At 39.4% G+C, this 21890-nt stretch overlaps 1 protein-coding gene across 1 annotated transcript in view; it reads right to left on the reverse strand.

Moving 5' to 3' along the window:
* The window catches only part of puf (ubiquitinyl hydrolase 1 puf), a 1022896-nt gene that overhangs the window by 212688 nt on the left and 788318 nt on the right, over positions 1-21890 (reverse strand). Inside the window, exon 66 of the mRNA XM_090376705.1 lies at positions 1746-1829. Coding sequence (XP_090232831.1) covers positions 1746-1829 — 84 coding nt within the window. The remainder of the gene's footprint in view (positions 1-1745; positions 1830-21890) is intronic.

Here is a 21890-nt window from a genome sequence, read left to right on the forward strand (position 1 = left end):
TACTCACTTTTCAGCACAAGTTTTATTCTGCAACCTCAAAAATAAACTGAGCTCACACCAATAACACTGCTGCATGAAACTTTCAAGGTCAAGAAACAAATGACTGAAGGCAGTGTTGCCAACATGTGAAGACTTAGTTTACAAATTCCCAGCATTTACTCCTAATTTAATACATTCAGTGATATGGCTCATGATATCAACTTAAGTGATTTATGAAAAAATGGTGCGTGATAGGAAAAAAGAACATTTCTGAAATCAGAAAAAAAAAAAAAAAAAAGAGTTAAAAATAGCTATTAGTTTACAAAAATTGAAAATCATGCAGAGTAGTGTTATTTAAGGATGACAGAGTGAGCTTAGTGTTTATGTATGGGTACAAGGTGCTAACACACTGCCTCCAATTCATCAACAAACTGTTGGATGATTAATAAACCATTTTAGAGAAACCAGATGTTGCTGATCATCCCTGAAGTGGAAGACCGAAAAGTGTAACTAATGAAGAAACATCAGTGATGGTATTGGTACAGCTTGCAGACAGCCCAAAAAAAATCAACGAGGAAGTTAAGTCAAGCAACAGGTATTAGCCAAAGTTCAGAGTGTGTATTCTTGAAACAATTGTCTTCACCCGTATAAAGTACAATATGCGTATCAAGTGTAAAACAGAGATATATCAATCTTTTTCATAAAGATTGATATATCTCTAGGCAGTATTTTACCTATATGGTAATGTCATTATGCACAATTTTTGTTGCTGGTCAGACAGTAATCCTAATTGGATGCAAGCGACTAATGTGAAAAATTGACCCTCAGGTTATGGTGTGGGCTGGAATGTGGGATGGTCAAATAATTGGTCCTTATTTCTTTGAAATCATTACTGACAAAATATACTTACATATGCTACAGAATTACATGATAGTTTTCTGAATGATGTTCCTTTACAACAAAGGAACAACATGTTCTTCCAACATGATGGAGCCCCACTGTATTATTCATTAGTTGTGTGAAATGATCTCAAGGAACATTTCCCCAACAGGTGGCTAGGATGATGAAGCCCAGTTGTATGGCCACACATGTCACCAGACCTCACACCCCTCGATTTTTTCCTTTGAGATCATTTGAAGTCTGCTGTTTACTAGAACGGCTGAAGAAACATTGATGAACTTAAGGAAGCAATATCGTTGGACAAAAGAGACACTGATATGTGTCAAGGCATCATTCATACAAAGAATGCAAAAAGTGTTTGCAAGTTGGAAGTGGCCATTTTGAATATCTGTTATAATAAAAATAATTTACTCCATGGTGTGCAACTTTTTGCCCTGTATACTATTTATGGGTATTCATTAGTATTAGCAATGGCCACATGGTGTGAGGAAGCTTATGCTGCACCAGCCAAAAAAAAAAAAAAAAAAAAACTGCATGGGTCTAACCATGGTGGTATATTTTTTTATGCATGATACTTGTGGAATATATTCCACTGGCACAAATCCACTGATTATGAATTATATTAACCCTCAATATAATGCCAATGGGTGTTCTTGTAATTTTAAATATGAAATATAATTTGACATTTTAAAATGCACTTGTTAAAATTTTTATTCAATTTTTGTTCATTTTCATTCATTTGTTAGTAAAAGTACATATCAAATAAAAACGGCACTTTGCATCAGAAAAAACTCAAGGAAATCTGTAGATATCAAAAATGTAAAAAAGCAACAGTACTCAAAATAATATAAATGAAAAATAATTACCTGTTTGTTGTGATGTACTGGAATAGCAGGTTCTGATAATTTTGGTTGGAATAAATTCCACAAATCAAGGAAGAATGGACTAAACTAAAAAAAGAAATCCACTAAGAATATAAATGAATATTACATTTTACAATATTCAGTTTTTAGAAATAATTTAGACTGTATGTTATTATAACCTAATGAATGACAATTACTTTATTATTTCATAATACTAACAATAGAATTTAATACAAAAATAGACCGAACAAAAATATATGGGTGTTTTGAAATTATGTAAAAACAATCGAAATTGCTGCATACATCTTAGATGTACATGATTTTCTTTTTTTTTTTTTTTTTGTCTTGGCCCTTTTCCCATTATTATATGGGGTCAGCGTTTTTATTAGCATTAGCATTAGTAGAGGCATTTGATGCAAGAAAGCAAGCTTATGCAGCATCAGCCAAACAAAAAAAATAAAATAAAAAAAAAATTAAAAAAAAATAACCACTTCCACTTCACCCCTCTGTTCGTTCGAAATACTTCTCCAGCTGAGCCTTAAACTTATTTAGGCTATCAACTTCCACGACAAGGGATGGAAGTCTGTTCCACCAACCAACCACCCGCTGGCTAAAGGCAAATTTCCTCAAGTCTATCCTACATCTGTCTTTCCTCAATTTGAATTTATGCACTCTCAGGTGATTATACTGAGCAAGAGGAAGAATCCCATCAGCATTGAGCATGCTCAAACCATTCAAGGCTTTATACACCTCTATCAGATCACCTCGCTGGTGCCTAGTCTCCAGACACTGTAATTTGCAAAACTTAAGCCTTCCTTCGTAAGAGCACCCCTTTGTTCCATTCACCAATCTTGTTGCCCTTCTCTGTACTCGTTACAGCATCGCTACATCCTTTTTGAAATGAGGCCTCCAGGCCTGTATACAATACTCTAGGTGTGGCCTGACCATTGCCTTATACAAGGGAATAACACCTCCTTATCCCTGCTAGAAAAATTCCTATATACCATCGACAATACACCATGAAGCTTCTCTTGCAGCCTGTCTGCACTGCACAGAAAACTTCATATCTGCCTGCACAACCACCCCCAGGTCCCTTTCATTCTCTACCACTGTCAGTGTAGTACCACAGAGTTGATACGTTGCGCTGGGGTTGCTGTTTCCCATATGTAGTACTTTACATTTGTCAATGTTAAACTTCATTTGCCACCTCTCAGCCCACCTGCTCAACCTTTCCAGATCCTGTTGCAGTAGCATAGTGTCAGTAGTGCCCTTGACAACCCTGCCAACCTTCGTATCGTCTGCAAACTTGGACACTAAGCTTGATATTCCATCATCAATATCATTTATAAATACAGAAAACAATAATGGACCCAATACTGAACCCTGAGGGACTCCACTAATAACATTATTCCACGATGAGCAGTGTCCATTGATTACCACTCTCTGTCTTCTCCCCCTCAACCATCCCTTTATCCATAGCAGCAATTTGCCTCCAATGCCACACTGCTCCAATTTGTGCAGAAGTCTTCCATGTGTCTGAGGTCGAGGGTTTCCTGTGCAGACGTGCCTTTCTGCCGCTCTTGGAATAGAGAAGTTTTTTCTGATTTATTTTCTGCTTTATTAGTTTAAATTGACATATTAACTTATTTCTAGAGTAGCTTTATATTCCTATTTACGGTACTTAAAGTTAAAATAACTTAGATAGAGATTTTGTAGGTATTACTTAGTATCAGAAAGGGTATCAAATCCACGTGTTTACCGTTCATAAACGGCCGCCATTGTTACGTGAAAATTAATCAGTAAAATCTATTAATCTTGTCGAACTTCATTGGCAATTAAATTGTAATTTTAACTATACATATAACCACTTAGGTTACGGAACATAAATAATTAGTCAAAATAAATAATTAATACATAACTTGATACAGAAGTTATATAAAGGGATTTCGTAGATAACACTCGTTACTGAAGCGCGATACAGCATATCCGGAATTCGATAGCATTAGCTTTGTATAGTATAGTGCATAATATAATATTGTCAATTAATCAGTACATCTATTAATCTTGTTAAACTTCATTGTCAATTAAATTGTACTTTTAACTATATATATATAACGACTTAGAGTACAAACGTAACAAATAATTAATACATACTTGATAGGGAAGTTATATAAAGGGAACTCGTAGATAACACTCGATACCGAAAAATAAATATAGCGTTATAACTGTGTTAAGATACAAGTTTAAGGTTTTAATTTTGTTCTGAAATTGTAATTTTATTGACATTTAAATCGAAATCATGACTCTGACCAGAGCAGCAAAGCAAAAGGCTCAAGCTAATGGGAGTGCTGTGACTCAGGGGAGAACTGAGGGGGGCGGTTGCCCCCTGAATCACGGCCTTTTAAGATGCACTGTTTGCTTGATGTTTGCGGAGCAATCGGGTACGGGACATGATACTGCCATGGGGGACGTCTTTGTGTGTGCACGATGCAAGGAGTGCAAGGAAATTAGGCGACAACTCGGCGTTGTTATGGGCCTATATGAGACCTTGAAGGACAGGGTGGATGCCCTCGAAGGAAATAAATTGAGGGGCCCATCAAGCTCTCAGCTGCCCACATCAACACCAGAGCTTGGACTTGGTCATCTTGCAACACAGAGGCAGCCCCCAAGGCAGAATGCGCTGGTCCAACAGGAACTAGTGGTTGTTGGTGACTCAATTGTCAGGGAAACGGGGAACATGCTTTGTAAAAAGGATAGCTGGAACAGGACCAGGGTATGTCTGCCAGGGGCAAAGGTTGATGACGTTGTAGAGCAGATATCATCTTTTAAGGGCACAAAAGGTGATATAGTTGTACACGTTGGCACTAACGATATTAAGAGTAGGAGACCAGCGGAATTGCTTAACAAGTACAGGTCACTGTTGAAAAAAAGCCGTGAAGTAGGGTTGAATTTGAAAGTGTCTGCAATTCTGCCCAGACACGATAGGAGGGAGTATATGATGAGAGCCTTGTCGATCAATTCGGCCCTGGAAAGATTGTGCAAGGCTGAAGGGGTAGAATTTTTTTCAGCCTGGACTGTACTTGTTAACAGAAGAGATTGCTTCTACAGGGATGGGATACACTTAAATAGAAAGGGTGCAAGAATATTTGCTGATGCTATCGAGGCAGTGTTAGGTGGGTGGGAAAACTGCTAGCTTGGGGGGAGACAAAGACTAATGGATTAACAGTAGCCACTGGCAGAGGTGAAAGAGATTCTTGCACTGCTTCTATTGGAATGAGCAGAAGCCTGAAAAACAAGATGCAGGATATTTCAGAGACTGCTGGAAGTCATTGCGGTACAAGTAAACACATGGGTTGCGTTAGGGTAGCTAAGAATAGAAACAGGTGCATGTATACTTGCGTGTACACTAATGCTAGGAGTTTAGTAAATAAATTTGATGAATTTGAGGTATTGCTCAAAACATCAAAGGCAGATATTGTTGGGATATCAGAGACGTGGTGTCACACAGATATAAGGAATGCAGAACTGGAATTTGGGGAGTACAACGTCTACAGAAAGGATAGACAGGATAGGAAGGGAGGAGGGGTTATGCTATTAGTTAAAAAACACATAAAATCCAAGGAAGTGAAGCCAGTTGACATCGCTGGACAGTGCAGTGTTGAGTCAGTTTGGTGTGACATAAGCATAGGTAAATCAAAATTGAGAGTAGGAGTGTGCTATAGGCCTAATGACTCTGATGAGTATAATAAGATGCTGTACAGGGAAATAGAATGGGCCAGTAAATCGGAGAGTCTTATAATGGGGGATTTTAATTTCCCAGATATTGACTGGAATTTGTGGGTTGGTCACTCACACACTAGCAAGGCTTTTTTGGATTTATTGGATGATTGTTTTCTACACCAGCATGTTCGGGAGGCAACTAGAGGGAGTAATACTCTTGATCTGATTATCAGTAGTGATTCTTCATGCATTAGGAATCTGCAGATAAATGAACCACTGGGTGGCAGTGATCACAGTGTGCTGAAGTGGGATTTACTCAAGGAGGTAACTACCATCAGAGGTAAAGGGAAGGGTTTTTGCTTTCGTAAAGGTGACTATGATGGTCTGAGACAGTATTTAAATTCTATACAGTGGGACCAACTGATGATGTTACCAACAGCAAATTCAAAATGGGAAGCATTCAAGGAACTAATCTTGGAAGCTACCAGGCTTTACATACCAACCAAGAAATATTGTTCAAGGTTCAGGCCTAAATGGTTGTCAGATGAACTAATGAGACATATGGCAGAGAAGAAAAATGCATGGGATACATACAAATTAATGGGTGACGTGGAAGCCTATGATAGATATAAGTTGGTCTGTAACCAAGTCACAAAGGAGATTAGGCAGGCAAAGGCAGATTATGAGAAATCCTTGGCAAAGGATGCAAAGAAAAACAGAAAAGAGTTCTTTACCTATTTAAACTCAAGAAGGAAAGGGATGAATCAGATTGGTCCACTGGATGTTGATGGTTCAACAGTTGAGGATTCAGCTCAGGTGGCTAACAATCTAAACGAGTATTTTGCATCTACATTCACACATGAGGAGTTATTCAGGAAGGGGAATGTCGTAGGTGAAGTAAACATTGGCAGTGAGCTAGATGATTTTCTAATAACTGAGAGGAAAGTGGAGGAGAAATTGTTGAGGATAAACATAAAAAAGGCACCCGGGGTGGATGGGATATATCCAGTTATATTAAAGGAGGCAGCAAAGGAAGTAAGCAAACCCCTAGCCATAATTATGAGAGCTTCATTGGACTCAGGGGAGGTACCCATGGACTGGAGATGTGCAAATGTAACCCCAATTCACAAAGTAGGATCAAAGTCTGACACAAGTAATTATAGACATGTTAGTTTAACTTCGGTTCCAGGAAAATTAATGGAGGCACTGGTTAAAGAAGCACTGCAGGATCATCTGGACAAGAATTCAGTTATAGCTCAGACACAGCATGGGTTTGTTAAGGGCAGGTCTTGTCTGACCAATTTGATTGGATACTATGATGTAGTCACAAAAGAACTGGATGCAGGGAATAACTTTGATATTATATATTTGGATCTTAGAAAGGCTTTTGATACTGTTGCGCATGGAAGACTGCTGCACAAATTGGAGAAGTGTGGCATTCGAGGCAAATTGCTGCTATGGATAAAGGGATGGTTGAGTGGCAGAAGACAGAGAGTGGTAATCAATGGACACTGCTCAACGTGGACTAATGTTATTAGTGGAGTTCCTCAGGGTTCAGTGTTGGGTCCATTGTTGTTTACTGTATTTATAAATGATATTGATGATGGTGTATCAGGCTTAATGTCCAAGTTTGCAGACGATACAAAGGTTGGCAGGGTTGTTAAGGACACTACTGATACTATGCTGCTGCAACAGGATCTGGAAAGGTTGAGCAGATGGGCTGAGAGGTGGCAAATGAAGTTTAACATTGACAAATGTAAAGTACTACATATGGGAAACAGTAACCCCAGATCAACGTATCAACTCTGTGGTACTACGCTGACAGTGGTAGAGAATGAAAAGGACCTGGGGGTAATTGTGCAGGCAGATATGAAGTTCTCTGAGCAGTGCAGACGAGCTGCAAGAGTAGCTCATGGTGTCTTGTCAATGATATACAGGAATTTTTCTAGCAGGGACAGGGATGTGATTATTCCCTTGTATAAGGCATTGGTCAGGCCACACCTTGAGTACTGTATACAGGTCTGGAGGCCTGATTTCAAGAAGGATGTAGAGCTGCTGGAACGAGTACAGAGAAGGGCAACAAGATTAGTGAATGGAACAAAGGGTTGCTCTTACGAAGAAAGGCTTAAGTTTTGCAAATTACAGAGCCTGGAGACTAGGCATCGCCGAGGTGATCTGATAGAGGTGTACAAGGCTTTGAATGGCTTGAGCATGCTCAATGCCGATGGGATTCTTCCTCTTGCTCAGAATAATCACCTGAGAGGGCATAAATTCAAATTGAAGAAGGACGGATGTCGGATAGATGTGCGGAAATTCGCCTTTAGCCATCGGGTGGTTGGTTGGTGGAACAGACTTCCATCCCTTGTGGTGGAGGTTGATAGCCTAAATAAGTTTAAGGCTCAGCTGGACAGGTATTTCGAACGAATTGAGGGGTGAAATGGGAGTAGTGGTTGTTTTTTTTTTTTTTTTTTGGCTGATGCTGAATAAGCTTGCTTTCTTGCATCATATGCCTCTACTAATGCTAAGGCTAATGTGCAACGGTATCAAAAGCCTTTCTAAGATCCAAGTATATAATATCAAAGTTATTCCCTGCATCCAGTTCTTTTGTGACTGCATCATAGTATCCAATCAAATTGGTCAGGCAAGACTTCCCCTTAACAAAACCATGCTGTGTCTGAGCTATAATTGAAGTCTTGTCTAGATGATCCTGCAGTGCTTCTTTAACCAGTGCCTCCATTAATTTTCCGGGAACAGAAGTTAAACTAACAGGTCTATAATTACTTGTGTCGCCCTTTGATCCTCCTTTGTGAATTGGGGTCACATTTGCACATCTCCAGTCCATGGGTATTTCCCTGAGTCCAAGGAAGCTCTCATAATTATAGCTAAAGGTTTGCTTACTTCCTTTGCTGCCTCCTTTAATATAACTGGATATATCCCATCCACCACAGGTGCCTTTCTTGTATTTACTTCAACAATTTTTCCTCCACTTTACTCTCAGTTATTACAAGATTCTCTAGCTTACTGCCAGAGTTGAATACACCTCTGGCATTCCCCTCTCTGAATAACTCCTCATGTGTGAATGTCGATGCAAAATATTGATTTAGTTTGTTAGCTACTTGAGCAGGATCATCAACAGTTGACCCATCGATATCAAGTGGACCAATCTGATTCATCCCCTTCCTTCTGGAGTTTACATAAATAAAGAACTCTTTGCTGTTTTTCTTTGCATCCCTTGCCAAAGGTTTCTCATAATCTGCCTTTGCCTGCCTAACCTCCTTTGTAACTTGGTTACAGATCAACTTGTATCTATCATAGGCTTCTGTGTCACGTGTTAATTTGTATGTATCCCATCCTTTTTTGTTCTCTGCCATATGTCTCATTAGTTCATCTGACATCCATTTAGGCCTAAACCTTGAACAATATTTCTTAGTTGGTATGTAAAGCCTAGTAGCTTCCAAGATAAGTTCTTTGAATGCTTCCCATTTTGAATTTGCTGTTGGTAACATCATCAGTTGGTCACACTGTATAGAATTTAAATACTGTCTCAGTCCATCGTAGTCGCCTTTATGAAAGCAATAACCCTTTCCTTTACCCGTAATGGCAGTTACCTCTCTGAGTAAATCCCACTTCAGCACACTGTGATCACTGCCACCTAGTGGTTCATTTACCTGCAGATTCTTAATGCATGAAGAATCACTACTGATAATCAAATCCAGAGCATTACTCCCTCTAGTTGCCTCCCGAACGTGCTGATGTAGAAAACAATCATCCAATAAATCCACAAAAGCCTTGCTAGTGTGTGAGTGACCAGCCCCCCAAATTCCAGTCAATATCTGGGAAATTAAAATCCCCCATTATAAGACTCTCCGATTTACTGGCCCACTCTATTTCCCTGTACAGTTTCTTATTATACTCATCAGAGTCATTAGGTCTATAGCACACTCCTACTCTCAATTTTGATCTCCCACTGCTTATGTCACACCAAACTGACTCGACACTGCACTGTCCAGCAATGTCGACTGGCTTCACTTCCTTCGATTTTATGTATTTCTTAACTAATACATAACCTCTCCTCCCTTCCTATCTTGTCCATCCTTTCTTTAGACATTGTACTCCCCAAATTCCAGTTCTACATTCCTTATATCTGTGTGACACTACATCTCTGAAATCCCAACAATATCTGCCTTTGATGTTTTGAGCAATACCTCAAATTCATCAAATTTATTTACTAAACTCTTAGCATTGGTGTACACGCAAGGATACATGCACCTGTTCTTTTTCTTAGCTACCCTAACACAACGCATGTGTTTAATTGTACCCCAACGATTCCCAGCAGTCTCTGAAATATCCTGCATCTTATTTTCTAGGCTGCGGCTCATTCCAATAGAAGCAGTGCAAGAATCACTTTCACCTCTGCCAGTGGCTACTGTTAATCTATTAGTCCTAGCAGTTTTCCGACCCACCTAACACTGCCTCGATAGCAGCAGCAAACATTCTTGCACCCTTTCTATTTTTAAGTATATCCCATCCCTGTAGCAGCAGTCTCTCCACTTAACAAGTACAGACCAGGCTGAAAAAAATTCTACCCCTTGAGCCTTGCACAATCTTTACAGGGCCGAATTGATCGACAGGGCTCTCATCATATACTCCCTCCTATCGTTTCTGGGCAGAATTGCGGACACTTTCAAATTCAACCCTAATTAACGGCTTTTTTTTGGGCATGCAATTTTTACAGCCGGATGCCCTTCCTGAAGCCAACCCTCACCCTTAAACCGGGCTGGGAATATGCGGTGGTCATTTCCTGACCTACCGCATCCTCCGTATTTGGTGGGTACGCGCTCGAACCCCGGTCTAATCAAGAAGCATGTGCTATGCACTAGTGCTCCTGCCCACCTTTTTTTTTCTTTTTTTTTTAATGAAAACCCCAAACACGAAAGGTATCGAAACCTATAGTACTTAGTACCGTGCATGGGTTGAAGGAGAAATATGGGGAGAGGGGGATGCTGGAAAATTTGTGCTAGAGACTAAACATGGCTTTCACCACTTCAAGCCTCCAATAAGCAAAGTGGTGGTATTTCACCGGTTGATGAATGTCATCTACCACCTGGAACTGGCTATGGAGGCACCCTTAGATGTACATGATTAATTTGCATTTTATAGTTAAGATATATTTAATATTCCTATGTTTCAGGTAAACCAGGGACAGTGTTGCATGGAAAATAAAGTGATGTTTGGGCAACTGAAAAACATTTTATTATTATTATTATTAGCCATATGATGCAAGGATGCCTGAGGCTTTTAAAAAAAAAAAAAAATTTCTGAATTACCCCAATAGAGAGAGAAGTAGAAGGGAATCACCAAGAAAGAGAAGAATGATGATATCCAGCTGGGGACCCTGGGTGTGCCAAATCCATACTCACCAGATGTGAACCCCTTTTAAAGTGGTTTGGGAAGAATGAAAACGGAGATCAGTTGTGTCTCATTATATGATATATCTAAAGAACATGAAACTAATATTTGCATAAATAAACACAGATATAATGGGAAATGAATGTACCAAAGAGTTACCTAAAAATTAGCATTAGTTGAAGCATATGATGCAAGAAAGCAAGCTTATAAAGCATCAGCCGAAACAAAAAAAAAAAAAAAAAAAAAAAGAAAAGAAAAGAAAAACCTTCCCATTTCACCCATCCGGTCGCTCCAAATGTTTGTCTAGTTCAGCCTTATTTATTTAAGCTATCAATTTCCACAACAACAGATGAAAGTCTGTTCCAGCAATCAACTACCCGCTGGCTTAAGGCAAATTTCTGGACATCTATTCCACAACTGTCTTTCTTCAATATGAATCCATGCCCCCTCAGGTTCTTAATCTGAAGCAAGCGGAAGTATCCCGTCAGCACTAAGCCTGCTCAAACCATTCAAGGCCTTATATACCTCGATCAGATCACCTTGCAGGTGCCTAGTCTTCAGATGCTGCAACTTGCAGAGCTTAAGCCTTTTTCGTAAGCACACCGCTTTGTTCCTCTCACCAATCTTGTTTCCCTTCTCTGCTGTATTTGTACTAGCAACTCTATATCCTTCATAAAATGAGGACTCTAGACCTGTATACAGTGCTCAAGATGTGGCTTGATTACAGCCTTATACAAAGGGATAATCACCTCCTTGTCACTACTCAGCCCATCTGCCTAACTTTTTTAGATCCTGTTGCAGTAGCATACTGTCTTTACTGTCATTAACAAACCTGCCAACTTTTGTATCATCTGCAAACTTGGACATTAAGCCTGATATACCTTCATCGATATCATTGATAAATACACAAAACAACAATGGGCCCAACACCGAACCCTGGGGAACTCCACTAATAACATTAGTTCACAGTTCACGTAGAGCAGTGTCCATTTATTACCACTCTCTGCTGTCTCCTACTCAACCATCCCTTTATCCATTGCAGTAACTTGCCCTCAATGCATACTGCTCCAAATTGTACAGCAGTCTTCCATGTGCAACAGCATCAAAAGTTTTCCTGAAATCCAAGTATATGATATCAAAATTATTTTTTGCATCCAGTTGCTTTGTGACCACATCGTAGTGTCCAATCAAATCGGTCAGCCAAGACTTCCCCTTTACAAATCCATGCTGTGTCTGAACTATTACTGCTGTCTTGTCTAGGTGATCCTATATCACCTCCTTAACCAGTGACTCAATTATTTTACCCGGAACAGAAGTTAAACTAACAGGTCTATTATTATTTATGTCACCCTTTGAACCCCCTTTGTGAATTGCGGATACATCTGCAGATCTCCAGTCCATGGGGACCTCTTCTGACTGTAAGGATGCTCTCATAATTATGGCTAGGGGTTTGCTTACTTCCCTTGCTGCCTCCTTCATTATAACTGGATAGATTCCATCTGCCACAGGTGCCTTTTTTACGTTTAACTTCAACAATTTCTCAACCACTTTGCTCTCAGTTATTACAAAATCACTTATCTCCCTTTTAGAGTTTGATAAACTTCTGGCATTCCCCTCCTTGAATAACTCCTCATGTGTGAATGTAGATGCAGAATACTCATTCAGTTTATCAGCTACATGAGCAGGATCATCAATAGTTGAACCATCTATATTAAGTGGACCAATCTGATTCATCCCCTTCCTTCTAGAGTTTACATAAGTAAAGAACTCTTTGCCGTTTTTCTTTGCCTCCTTTGCCAAAGATTTCTCATAATCTGCCTTTGCCTGCCTAACCTCCTTTGTGACTTTAATACAGACTAGTTTATATCTGCCGTAGGCTTCTGTGTCGCCTGATAATTTATATGCATCCCATGCATTTTTCTTTTCTGCCACGAGCCTCATTAATTCATCCGACATCCATTTAGGCCTGAACCTTGAACAGTATTTCTTAGTTGGCATAATAAACCTAGTAGTCTCCAAGATTAAGTCCTTTTTGGATTCCCATTTAGAATTCACTGTTGGTAACATCATCATCAGTCAATCTGTATAGAGTTTAAAAACTGTCTGAGAACCACTGTAGTCACCACGAAAACAAAAACCCTTCCCTTTACCACTGATGGTAGTTACATCTTAATAGTGTGAATAGCAGTAAAGCTTAATAGACGGTACTCACCTTGACTGAACTGCTTATTTACATGAAGTTGGGGTGGTTTGTTATTTGGTTTTTAGGAGCATTAGTAACTAAGGCATTAGTCTCGGCGTCCCTTGAATGGGACAGGGGTGCTAAGAATCTCCGAGCTTGCGAAGAATTTTCTGAAACTAGCTACATGGAACGTTAGAAGCCTACTACAACCAGGAAAACTAGCCAATGCTTTACAAGAAATGGAACGCATTAACATCAACATACTTGGGCTAAGTGAAACCAAATGGCCTGGAACAAAGAAGTTTATATCAAACGACCACCACATCTTCTGTTCCGGAGGAGAAGAGAACACCAAGCAGACGTACGGCGTCACTTTCGTTGTCCACAAACAACTGGCCAACAAAGTCACCAGTTTCACCCCAATATCGGAACGAATCGCACTACTACAGCTAGCAGGCAACAAGATCAACCTGAATGTGCTCCAGGTCTACGCACCAACAGCGGACAAAGACGATCAAGAAATTGAATTGTTCTACGACAAGCTAAGCAACACTTTAAAGTCGCTGAAGAAGCACGACATGACGGTCATCCTCGGTGACTTTAATGCCAAAATCGGTCAAGGAAAGCTACAAAACATAGTCGGAGAACGTGGCTTGGGGACACGGAATGAACGAGGCGACAGACTCGTCCAGTTCTGCCAAGAAGAAAAATTTAGCATTGCCAACACTTGGTTCAAACTACCACCTCGACGACTATACACCTGGACCTCACCACAAGACTCTGACAACAATATCGCCAGGAACCAAACTGACTACATCTTAATCAACATCAGATATAAGTCAAGTGTCCTGAAGGCAAAAACTTACCCCGGAGCTGACATATCATCAGACCATAACCCAGTAATAGCAACACTACGTCTCAAATTACGAGCAGTCAAACGCACAAGCACAACAAAAAGAATCGACCTGGAGAAACTGAAGAACACCGCCAACAGGCGACAAGTACAGCTTCATCTCAACACTACAATCCGATCGATCGAAGCAGTAACAACAGACGAGCAAGCATTCGGGCGTTCACTCAAACAGTGCATCAATGAAACAGCAGAAACCCTGCTAGGACATCAGGCATCGAAAAAGAAACAACGGTGGATGACCCAGCACATACTAGACCTAATGGATGAATGGAGAATATTCAAAAGCAACAACAACCGGGAAAAATACAAAGAAATACAACAAAAGATCAAACAGGAAATCCGGAAGGCGAAGGAAAAATGGATGGAAGATCAGTGTGCAGAAATCGAAGACCTAATCAAGAAAAATGACAACTATAACCTGCACAAGAAGCTTAAAGAAGCTGGAAACATCTACAAACCGGCTCCTATCCCAAGTTTATATACGGACAACAATCAACCTATACTAAGCAAACAAGCCAAACTCGACACCTGGAAGAGCTATATATACAATCTGTTCGGCACCAACAGAAAACCGGCAGAAACGCAACAACAAACACAGGAAGACAATCTCCACATATTAACATCTGAAGTGGAACATGCCATCCGAATAACAAAGCCAGGCAAGGCCTGTGAACCAGATCAGATTCATGTGGAACTGCTGAAACAACTAGACTACAGCAACATCCAACAACTAACGAAATGGTTCAATCAAATCTACAACAACAACGACATTCCATCCGAGTGGCTCCAATCCATCTTTGTGGCCCTACCAAAAAAGGCTACCAGCCGGAAATGCGAAGACTTCAGGCTGATCAGTCTAATGAGCCAGATGCTAAAAGTCTTCCTCAAGGTGATTCAGCAAAGGATAAGATGTAAGTGCGAAAGTGCACTAGGAAACACACAGTTCGGATTCTGCAGGGGACTATGCACCAGAGAAGCAATTTTCTGTTTACAAATATTGCTACAAAGGTGCTATGAACATCAAAAAGACGTGTATATATGTTTTATTGACTACGAGAAAGCCTTCGATTCAGTAGACCACGACCGCCTAATTGACCGACTGAGAAAACTTGGGCTTGAAAACAATGGTATCAACTTTATTACAACTCTCTACTGGAATCAAACAGCCCGGCTTCGCTATGACAACGACCTGACAGACCCAATTCCAATAAAAAAAGGCGTCCGGCAAGGCTGTCCATTATCTCCCATTCTTTTTAACATCTATTCGGGAATGATCTTCGACCAAACACTGGCTGACAAGAACATCGGCATAAAAGTTAACGGACACTACATCAATAACTTAAGATATGCCGATGACACAGCACTAATAGCGGATTCAGAACAAGATTTACAGACCATCTTGAACGAAGTGGACATAGAAAGCCAAGCTTGGGGGCTACGAATCAACAAAAAGAAAACAAAGGTGATGAAGGTCAGCAGGACTGCAAGCAAAATCACGATCAAACTAAACAACGAAAAATTAGAGCAAATACACCGCTTCAAGTATCTCGGAGTACTCACTGATGACCAGCTGAACCATGAGGCCGAAATCAAAAGCAGAATTGAACAAGCCAGGCAGGCAGTCACCAAATGGAGAACCCTCCTCACCGACAGAAGCTTGAACATCATGCTCAAATTACGCACATTGAAATGCTACATCTGGCCAATACTGCTCTACGGTGTAGAAACCTGGATTCTAACATCAGCCACTACAAAAAAGCTCCAGGCCTTCGAAATGTGGCTCTACCGAAGAATGCTGAAAATTCCGTGGACAGCCAAGATAACCAACGCACAGGTCCTGCAGGACATGCACACGGAACGGGACCTGCTCAAAACCATCATCAGCAGGAAATGCAAATACCTAGGTCACATCGCTAGGAACCAACAAAAATATCACCTACTACCACTCATCCTGGAGGGAAAGATCAAAGGCAAGAAACGCCCAGGCAGACCGAAAATGGCATGGCTAGATAACATCAACACCTGGCTTCACATGACAACAGCACAAATTCTACACGCAGCGCTAGACAGAGAACAATATCAAAACGAAGTCGCAAACGCCATTCGGCAGCATTAAAGAAGAAGAAGAAGTAACTAAGGCCATATTGCTCCGGGAATATGCGGTGGTCATTCCCTGACCTTTCCGCATCCTCCGTATTTGGTGGTGACGGGCTCGAACCCCGGTCTAATCAAGAAGCATGTGCTATGCACTTCTGCTCCTTCCCACCTGGCTACGGAGGCACCCAGTTGAGGTGGAAATGAAGTTTAAGTTGAAGTTTAAAATAAATTAAAATAAGTTGAAATAAGTTAATTGAATTAATATGGAATTGTTAAAATTTGCTCAAGGAAGTAGAAGTGCACTACCTCGTCCCTGGTTGTCATTTGAATATTTGAAATTTAAAATAATATGAAATAAGCAAGGCCAATTATCACACAAGCGACTTTCGTATTAAACGTCATCGGTTGGCAGTGATAAGAAAGAAGGAAACCTTGTATTTAAAGGATTTCTATGTTCCCATAATGCATTTTGTGACATGTGGGAATCTTATGTGCATAAGATTCCAGACCAGGGAGAGGTTGGTATTTATGACGTTAAGTTTAGTATTATGGCGACAACATTCTATGACAAGTGTTGGAAGATTTTGTAACTAGATCTTAATTTAATAAATGTAATGGCCGAATCGACTAGGGGGTTGTGGTTGTGAGAATGTACATGTTGAGTAAGTTCGATTAGTTCTGAAGCTGTTGTAATGACAATAAGAAGTGTATTGGAAGTTTTAGTGGAACCGTATTTGGTGGTAGTGCTCCCGATGCAGCATGCGTTACAACCGGGTTGGCATTTAATTAAATATATTATGTTATTGATGTCGCTTATTGGATATTTGTACGTCTCTTTATATGTATTAAACATGGTCCCTAATTTACTGTATGAAGAAAATATTAATGTGATATCTGTGTTTGCGAACACTTGGTGGAACTGCTGTGATAGGGTAGAATAATACGTGTGTTCTGTTTGGAGTTATGATTACACAGGTTATTGACATTATTCCTTGCAACAGAAATTGTGTGTTGAATTAATTGTAACAGATATTTCCTGGCTGTGAATTTCTTTGTGAGATATTGTAATTCGGCGGATAAATCGTCTTGTGAAGAACTGAACTTTATGGCATTGTGGATTTGATTGTAAAGAACGGACTTTTTCATACTGAGTGGGTGATGTGATTCAAAATGTAGATATTTTCCTGTGTGTGTATTTTTCCTATAGATCTTGGTTCCTAATTTAGTACCTGTTTTATATATTGTGAGGTTAAGAACGTTGATTTTATCGTCGATTTCTATTTCAAGTGTGTATTTTAATCTTTCATGTATTGTGTTGAATTTAATAAAGAGATTATCAACGGTGGCTCTGTTTCCTATTAATAATATATCATCTGCATACCGCATGTAAAGTTTAATACCAGGAGGGAAAGGTTGAAGTACCTGGTTTTCGATAGCGGCTAAGTAGATTTCTGATAAGGGAGCTGAAATTCCTAACCCCATAGGAAGGCCAAATGTTTGTCCATATATTTGGTTTTGAAAACGGAAATGTCTAGCTCCAAGTAATATCGAGGTAAGTTCTAAGATACTATCAATGTTAAGAGAGGTGCGATTAGATAAAGTGTTGTCGGGCATTAGGAGTTCACGTATGGCTTGTAATGTAAAGGGAAAGTGTACGTTGGTGTATAAAGAAATGACATCGAAGGAGGCTAAGATGTCTCACTACAAATTATAGCAGAATTTATTTGTTCGAAAGCTTGGTTGGTGTTGCTGACCTTAAATTTTGAAAATCTCATGAGAGGTGATATGATTTTAACTAAAAAGGTGGATAGGTTGGCAAAAGCGGATTTGCTGAAAGAAATTATTGATTGTAGGGGGGTGGCCAGGTTTCTGTAATTTAGTAATGCTGAACATGTGTGGAAGGATGTTGCTGCGTATGCTAATTTGTTGTAGCGTGTACAGGTTGATTTTTTTTATTAGATCTTAATCTTCTTAAAATACCGTCGAGTTTATTCTTTAATCTGGAGATGTTATATGTGTTGTCAATTTTATAGGTATCTTGGTCGGAGAGGATTTGTTCCATTTTATTGAAGAAACTCTATAAATCATCTAAGGAAGTTACATCTTTAAGTAAATCCCACATCAGTACACTGTGATCACTGTTACCTAGTGTTTCCTTTATCTGCAAATTCTTAATGCATGAATAATTAGTGTTGTTAATCAGATCAAGGGTATTACTCCCTCTGGTTGCCTCTCAAACATGTTGCTATAGAAAACAATTCTCCAATAAATCCACCAAAGCCTTGCTAGCGTGCGAGTGACCAATCCACAAGTTCCAGTCAATATCTAGAAGGTTAAAATCTCCCATTACAAGACATTCTGATTTACTGGCCCATTCTATTTCTCTGCACAACTGTTCACTGTACCTCATCAGAGTCATTAGGCCTATAACATATACTCTCATTTTCCCTTTCCCGGTGATTATGTCACACCAAACAGACTCAACATTGCACTGCCCATCCATGACAACTGGATGCACTTCCTTAGATTTTATTTGTTTCTTAACTAACAGCATAACCCTTCCTCCCTTCCAACCCTGTCTGTCCACATTGTACTCCCCAAATTCTAATTCTGCACTGCTTATATCTGTGTGACACCATGTCTCTGATATCCCAACAATATCTGCCTTTGATGTCTTGATCAGCACTTCAAATTCATCAATTTTATTTACTATACTTCTAGCATTAGTGTACATGCAAGTATACATGCACTTGTTCTTACTCTTAGTTACCCTAACATAGCCCATGTATTTACTTCTTCTACAATGACTCCCAGCAGCTCTTAAGTCCCCAGAAACTTGCTCTCTAGGCTGCTGCTCATTACAATAGAAGCAGTGGAAGAATCACTTTTGCCTCTGCCTGTGGCTATTGTGAATCTCCCCAATCTAGCAGTTTTCCAAACCACCTAACACTGCCTCGATAGCATCAGCCAATTTTCTTGTACCCTTTCTATTTAAGTGTATCCCACCCTGTAGAAGCAGTCTCTCCTGTAAGCAAGCACAAACCAAGCTGAAAAAAAATCGACGTTGGCTCCAAGGAGCCGAAGGTGGATCCATGAATAACGTCATGTGAAATGAAAAAATACAATTTAAGCTTAATAAAATCAATTTATTTTATTCGGTATTTTCATTTATAATCAGCAATAAAGGTTTGTGGTAACTAAAGTAGGAAACATAGTTGAAACAATTCAAACTATTAACATTGCGATTGAAGACCAAGTCGATACATGATTGACCACGCTTAGTAGATCTGGTAGCATCTGATGCAAGTTTAAGATCGAATGTTGATTCCATGAAGTCGAGGAATGGAGCATTTTCAGGTTTATGTTGAAATCACTCACTAAAATTATTGGTATGTTCTGAAAGTTGAACTTCCTCACAACTTTAGGTATGTCTCCAAACTTCGGCATATAAATTGCTAGATTGGATATTAAGAAAACTTTAATCTGCTCCAATGTTGAATTAGGTGAGATGTAGAATGTTACAAGCAAAGTCTTCTGTCCATTTATTTCAACTTCAGCTGCACAAATATTATCACAATTATCTGTACCAGTCATTTGCCGTAGCAAGTCTGCATCCACGGTAATGAGAATATGTGGCATACATATTGTCGATTCGACTTTATTGTATTGTATATCGCAACATCACCAGATCGCACAGAAGGTTTTTTGAATTGTGCTATATTTGTATCCTCGAACATCAATATTTTCATCGCTTTCAAGCCAGGTTTCATTTAATGCCTAGATATTCAATTCCACGAGAACTGGATCGATCGCAATGTCTTTGCTATGAAGTTTCAAACTCTGTATACTCAACAATACCATTTTAAAACTTGACAAAGCAACTTGATTCAAAAATTGTAATGTGGTTATAAGAGAGTGTTTCCAAACAATGGTTATTCAAATGTTTCAATTCAGTTCGAAGATCTTGCATCTCAGATGCATTACAACCGCGAGCATGGTAGAATATAAAGTCGTCTTTCTGATTTCTGATGTACAGACCATTGATGCTTCTAACTCTCGACAATGCAACATATATACCAGTTGTTGTTGTTCGTGACTCTTATCGCAATCGATACAATTTCTTTGAAAGTTCCGCCCTGAGATTTATGAACTGCCATGGCACAAGCTTCAAATAAAGGAAATTGGATTCTTTTGCATTTAAGCATTTGGCTTTTGAAAGATACTGTGACGAAATGTCTCGTAATCGGAGTCCAGCCAGATTTTAATACGCCACGATGCAGCGATATGCGTGTGCAAGATTTGAGATGATTCATAATTCCAAAATTCTTGCTTTTGAAATGTAACCACAATCTTTTGATTTCTGTTTCTTCCATCTCAATGTGCTGTAAAGTTCCGATTGCTCCACTGACCAAACTATCTTCAACATTGATGTTTGTAGTGATCATGTAAAGTTTTCCAGTCAATAGATGCAATATGTATGGCAAACCTCTGGTCTCTGCTACGCTGATTTGATGGAGTTTTGTTTGCATACTAGTCAACTGTTCATGACTCTTGTAACCGGTGAAGTGATCGTCAGCTGTACAATCGATGGTGGTGTTTCCTTCCAACACTTGAGCGTTATATTGAACAACATGGTTGTTACGATTAAAAAAACAAACAGCATTTGGTATTTGTTCCACAACAAAGTCTCGTGTTCTAAATCGACTTTCGATTAACTTCTTTTCTTCAACATCTAATGTTTCGCTATTTCCAATTTTAGTTAATACGCCGGAGAATACAACATCACCATGTTTCATCACTTGAACCAGTGGAAAGAAACTGAGAGATTGCCACAAAATTGCAACATCGATGGAATTCTTATGAGGCTTGAATATTTGCCTTGCATTCACTGGTGGCAACTGACACAAATCTCCGCAAAATATATCTAAACCACCAAACTTTCAATCGAATTCTCCGGTGATCTCTTGCAGTTTGGCATTAATTGTATGCAAAATGTCAGCTCTGATCACGCTAACTTCATCGATGAATACTGCTTGATAGAGATGCAAAATTTCTCGAGCAAGACCACCATGTATTTGTGTCATACAAATTTTGAATGATGAATGAACTGTAGTACCACTGATTGCTACGGACACCTTCCCTGTTGACGCACAGGCAACGAATAAGTTGTTAAGCAAATTGTGTGCCTGACTTAAGCGACTGTAAGTTTCTATCATAATTTTCAAGGTACATGTCTTGCTACAGCCTGCTGGACCAGTAAAGAATATTTGAAGTGGTGTTGTGTTAGCTCAATCTGTTATTCGATGTATAACTTCAAGAATCAACTAGCATTCTCTATTTATCATTCGAACCAACTTGCAGTAATCATTGCTGGTCATGATATTATCTCACTGATGTACCACAGTGGATAGCGAGTTTGCCAAAATCATTTCAATATCATCATTGTTCTCTTGAAGTCTGTTACTAGCATCCTCTGTGATTCGACTTTGAACATATTCCTCGCATTTCACTCGAGCATCCTCTTTATCGTCCATTTCAATGCAAAGTTTACTACAATACTCTAATGTTTTGTCAATATCGATGTCTGACTCGTACCTTTTGTGGCAATTCATAAAGTACTCTTCATTTTCATAGTATATCTGAAGGAACTTGTTTGAATCTAAGATATCAACCATTTCATTTTCGAAAGGCTAGTAAAGTAAAACCATCTTATGTTTATACTCTGCCAATTCAGACATTTCATAGTGGCGATACCTTATAATTCGCACCTGTTTTGTAGGTTTACATTGTCCCTTCACAAAATTGTATTTTGCTGCAAAATCAACTA

Source organism: Mastigoproctus giganteus, chromosome 6 (assembly GCF_048544385.1).
Source record: "Mastigoproctus giganteus isolate SK-2022 chromosome 6, ASM4854438v1, whole genome shotgun sequence".
NCBI lineage: Eukaryota > Metazoa > Arthropoda > Arachnida > Uropygi > Thelyphonidae > Mastigoproctus > Mastigoproctus giganteus.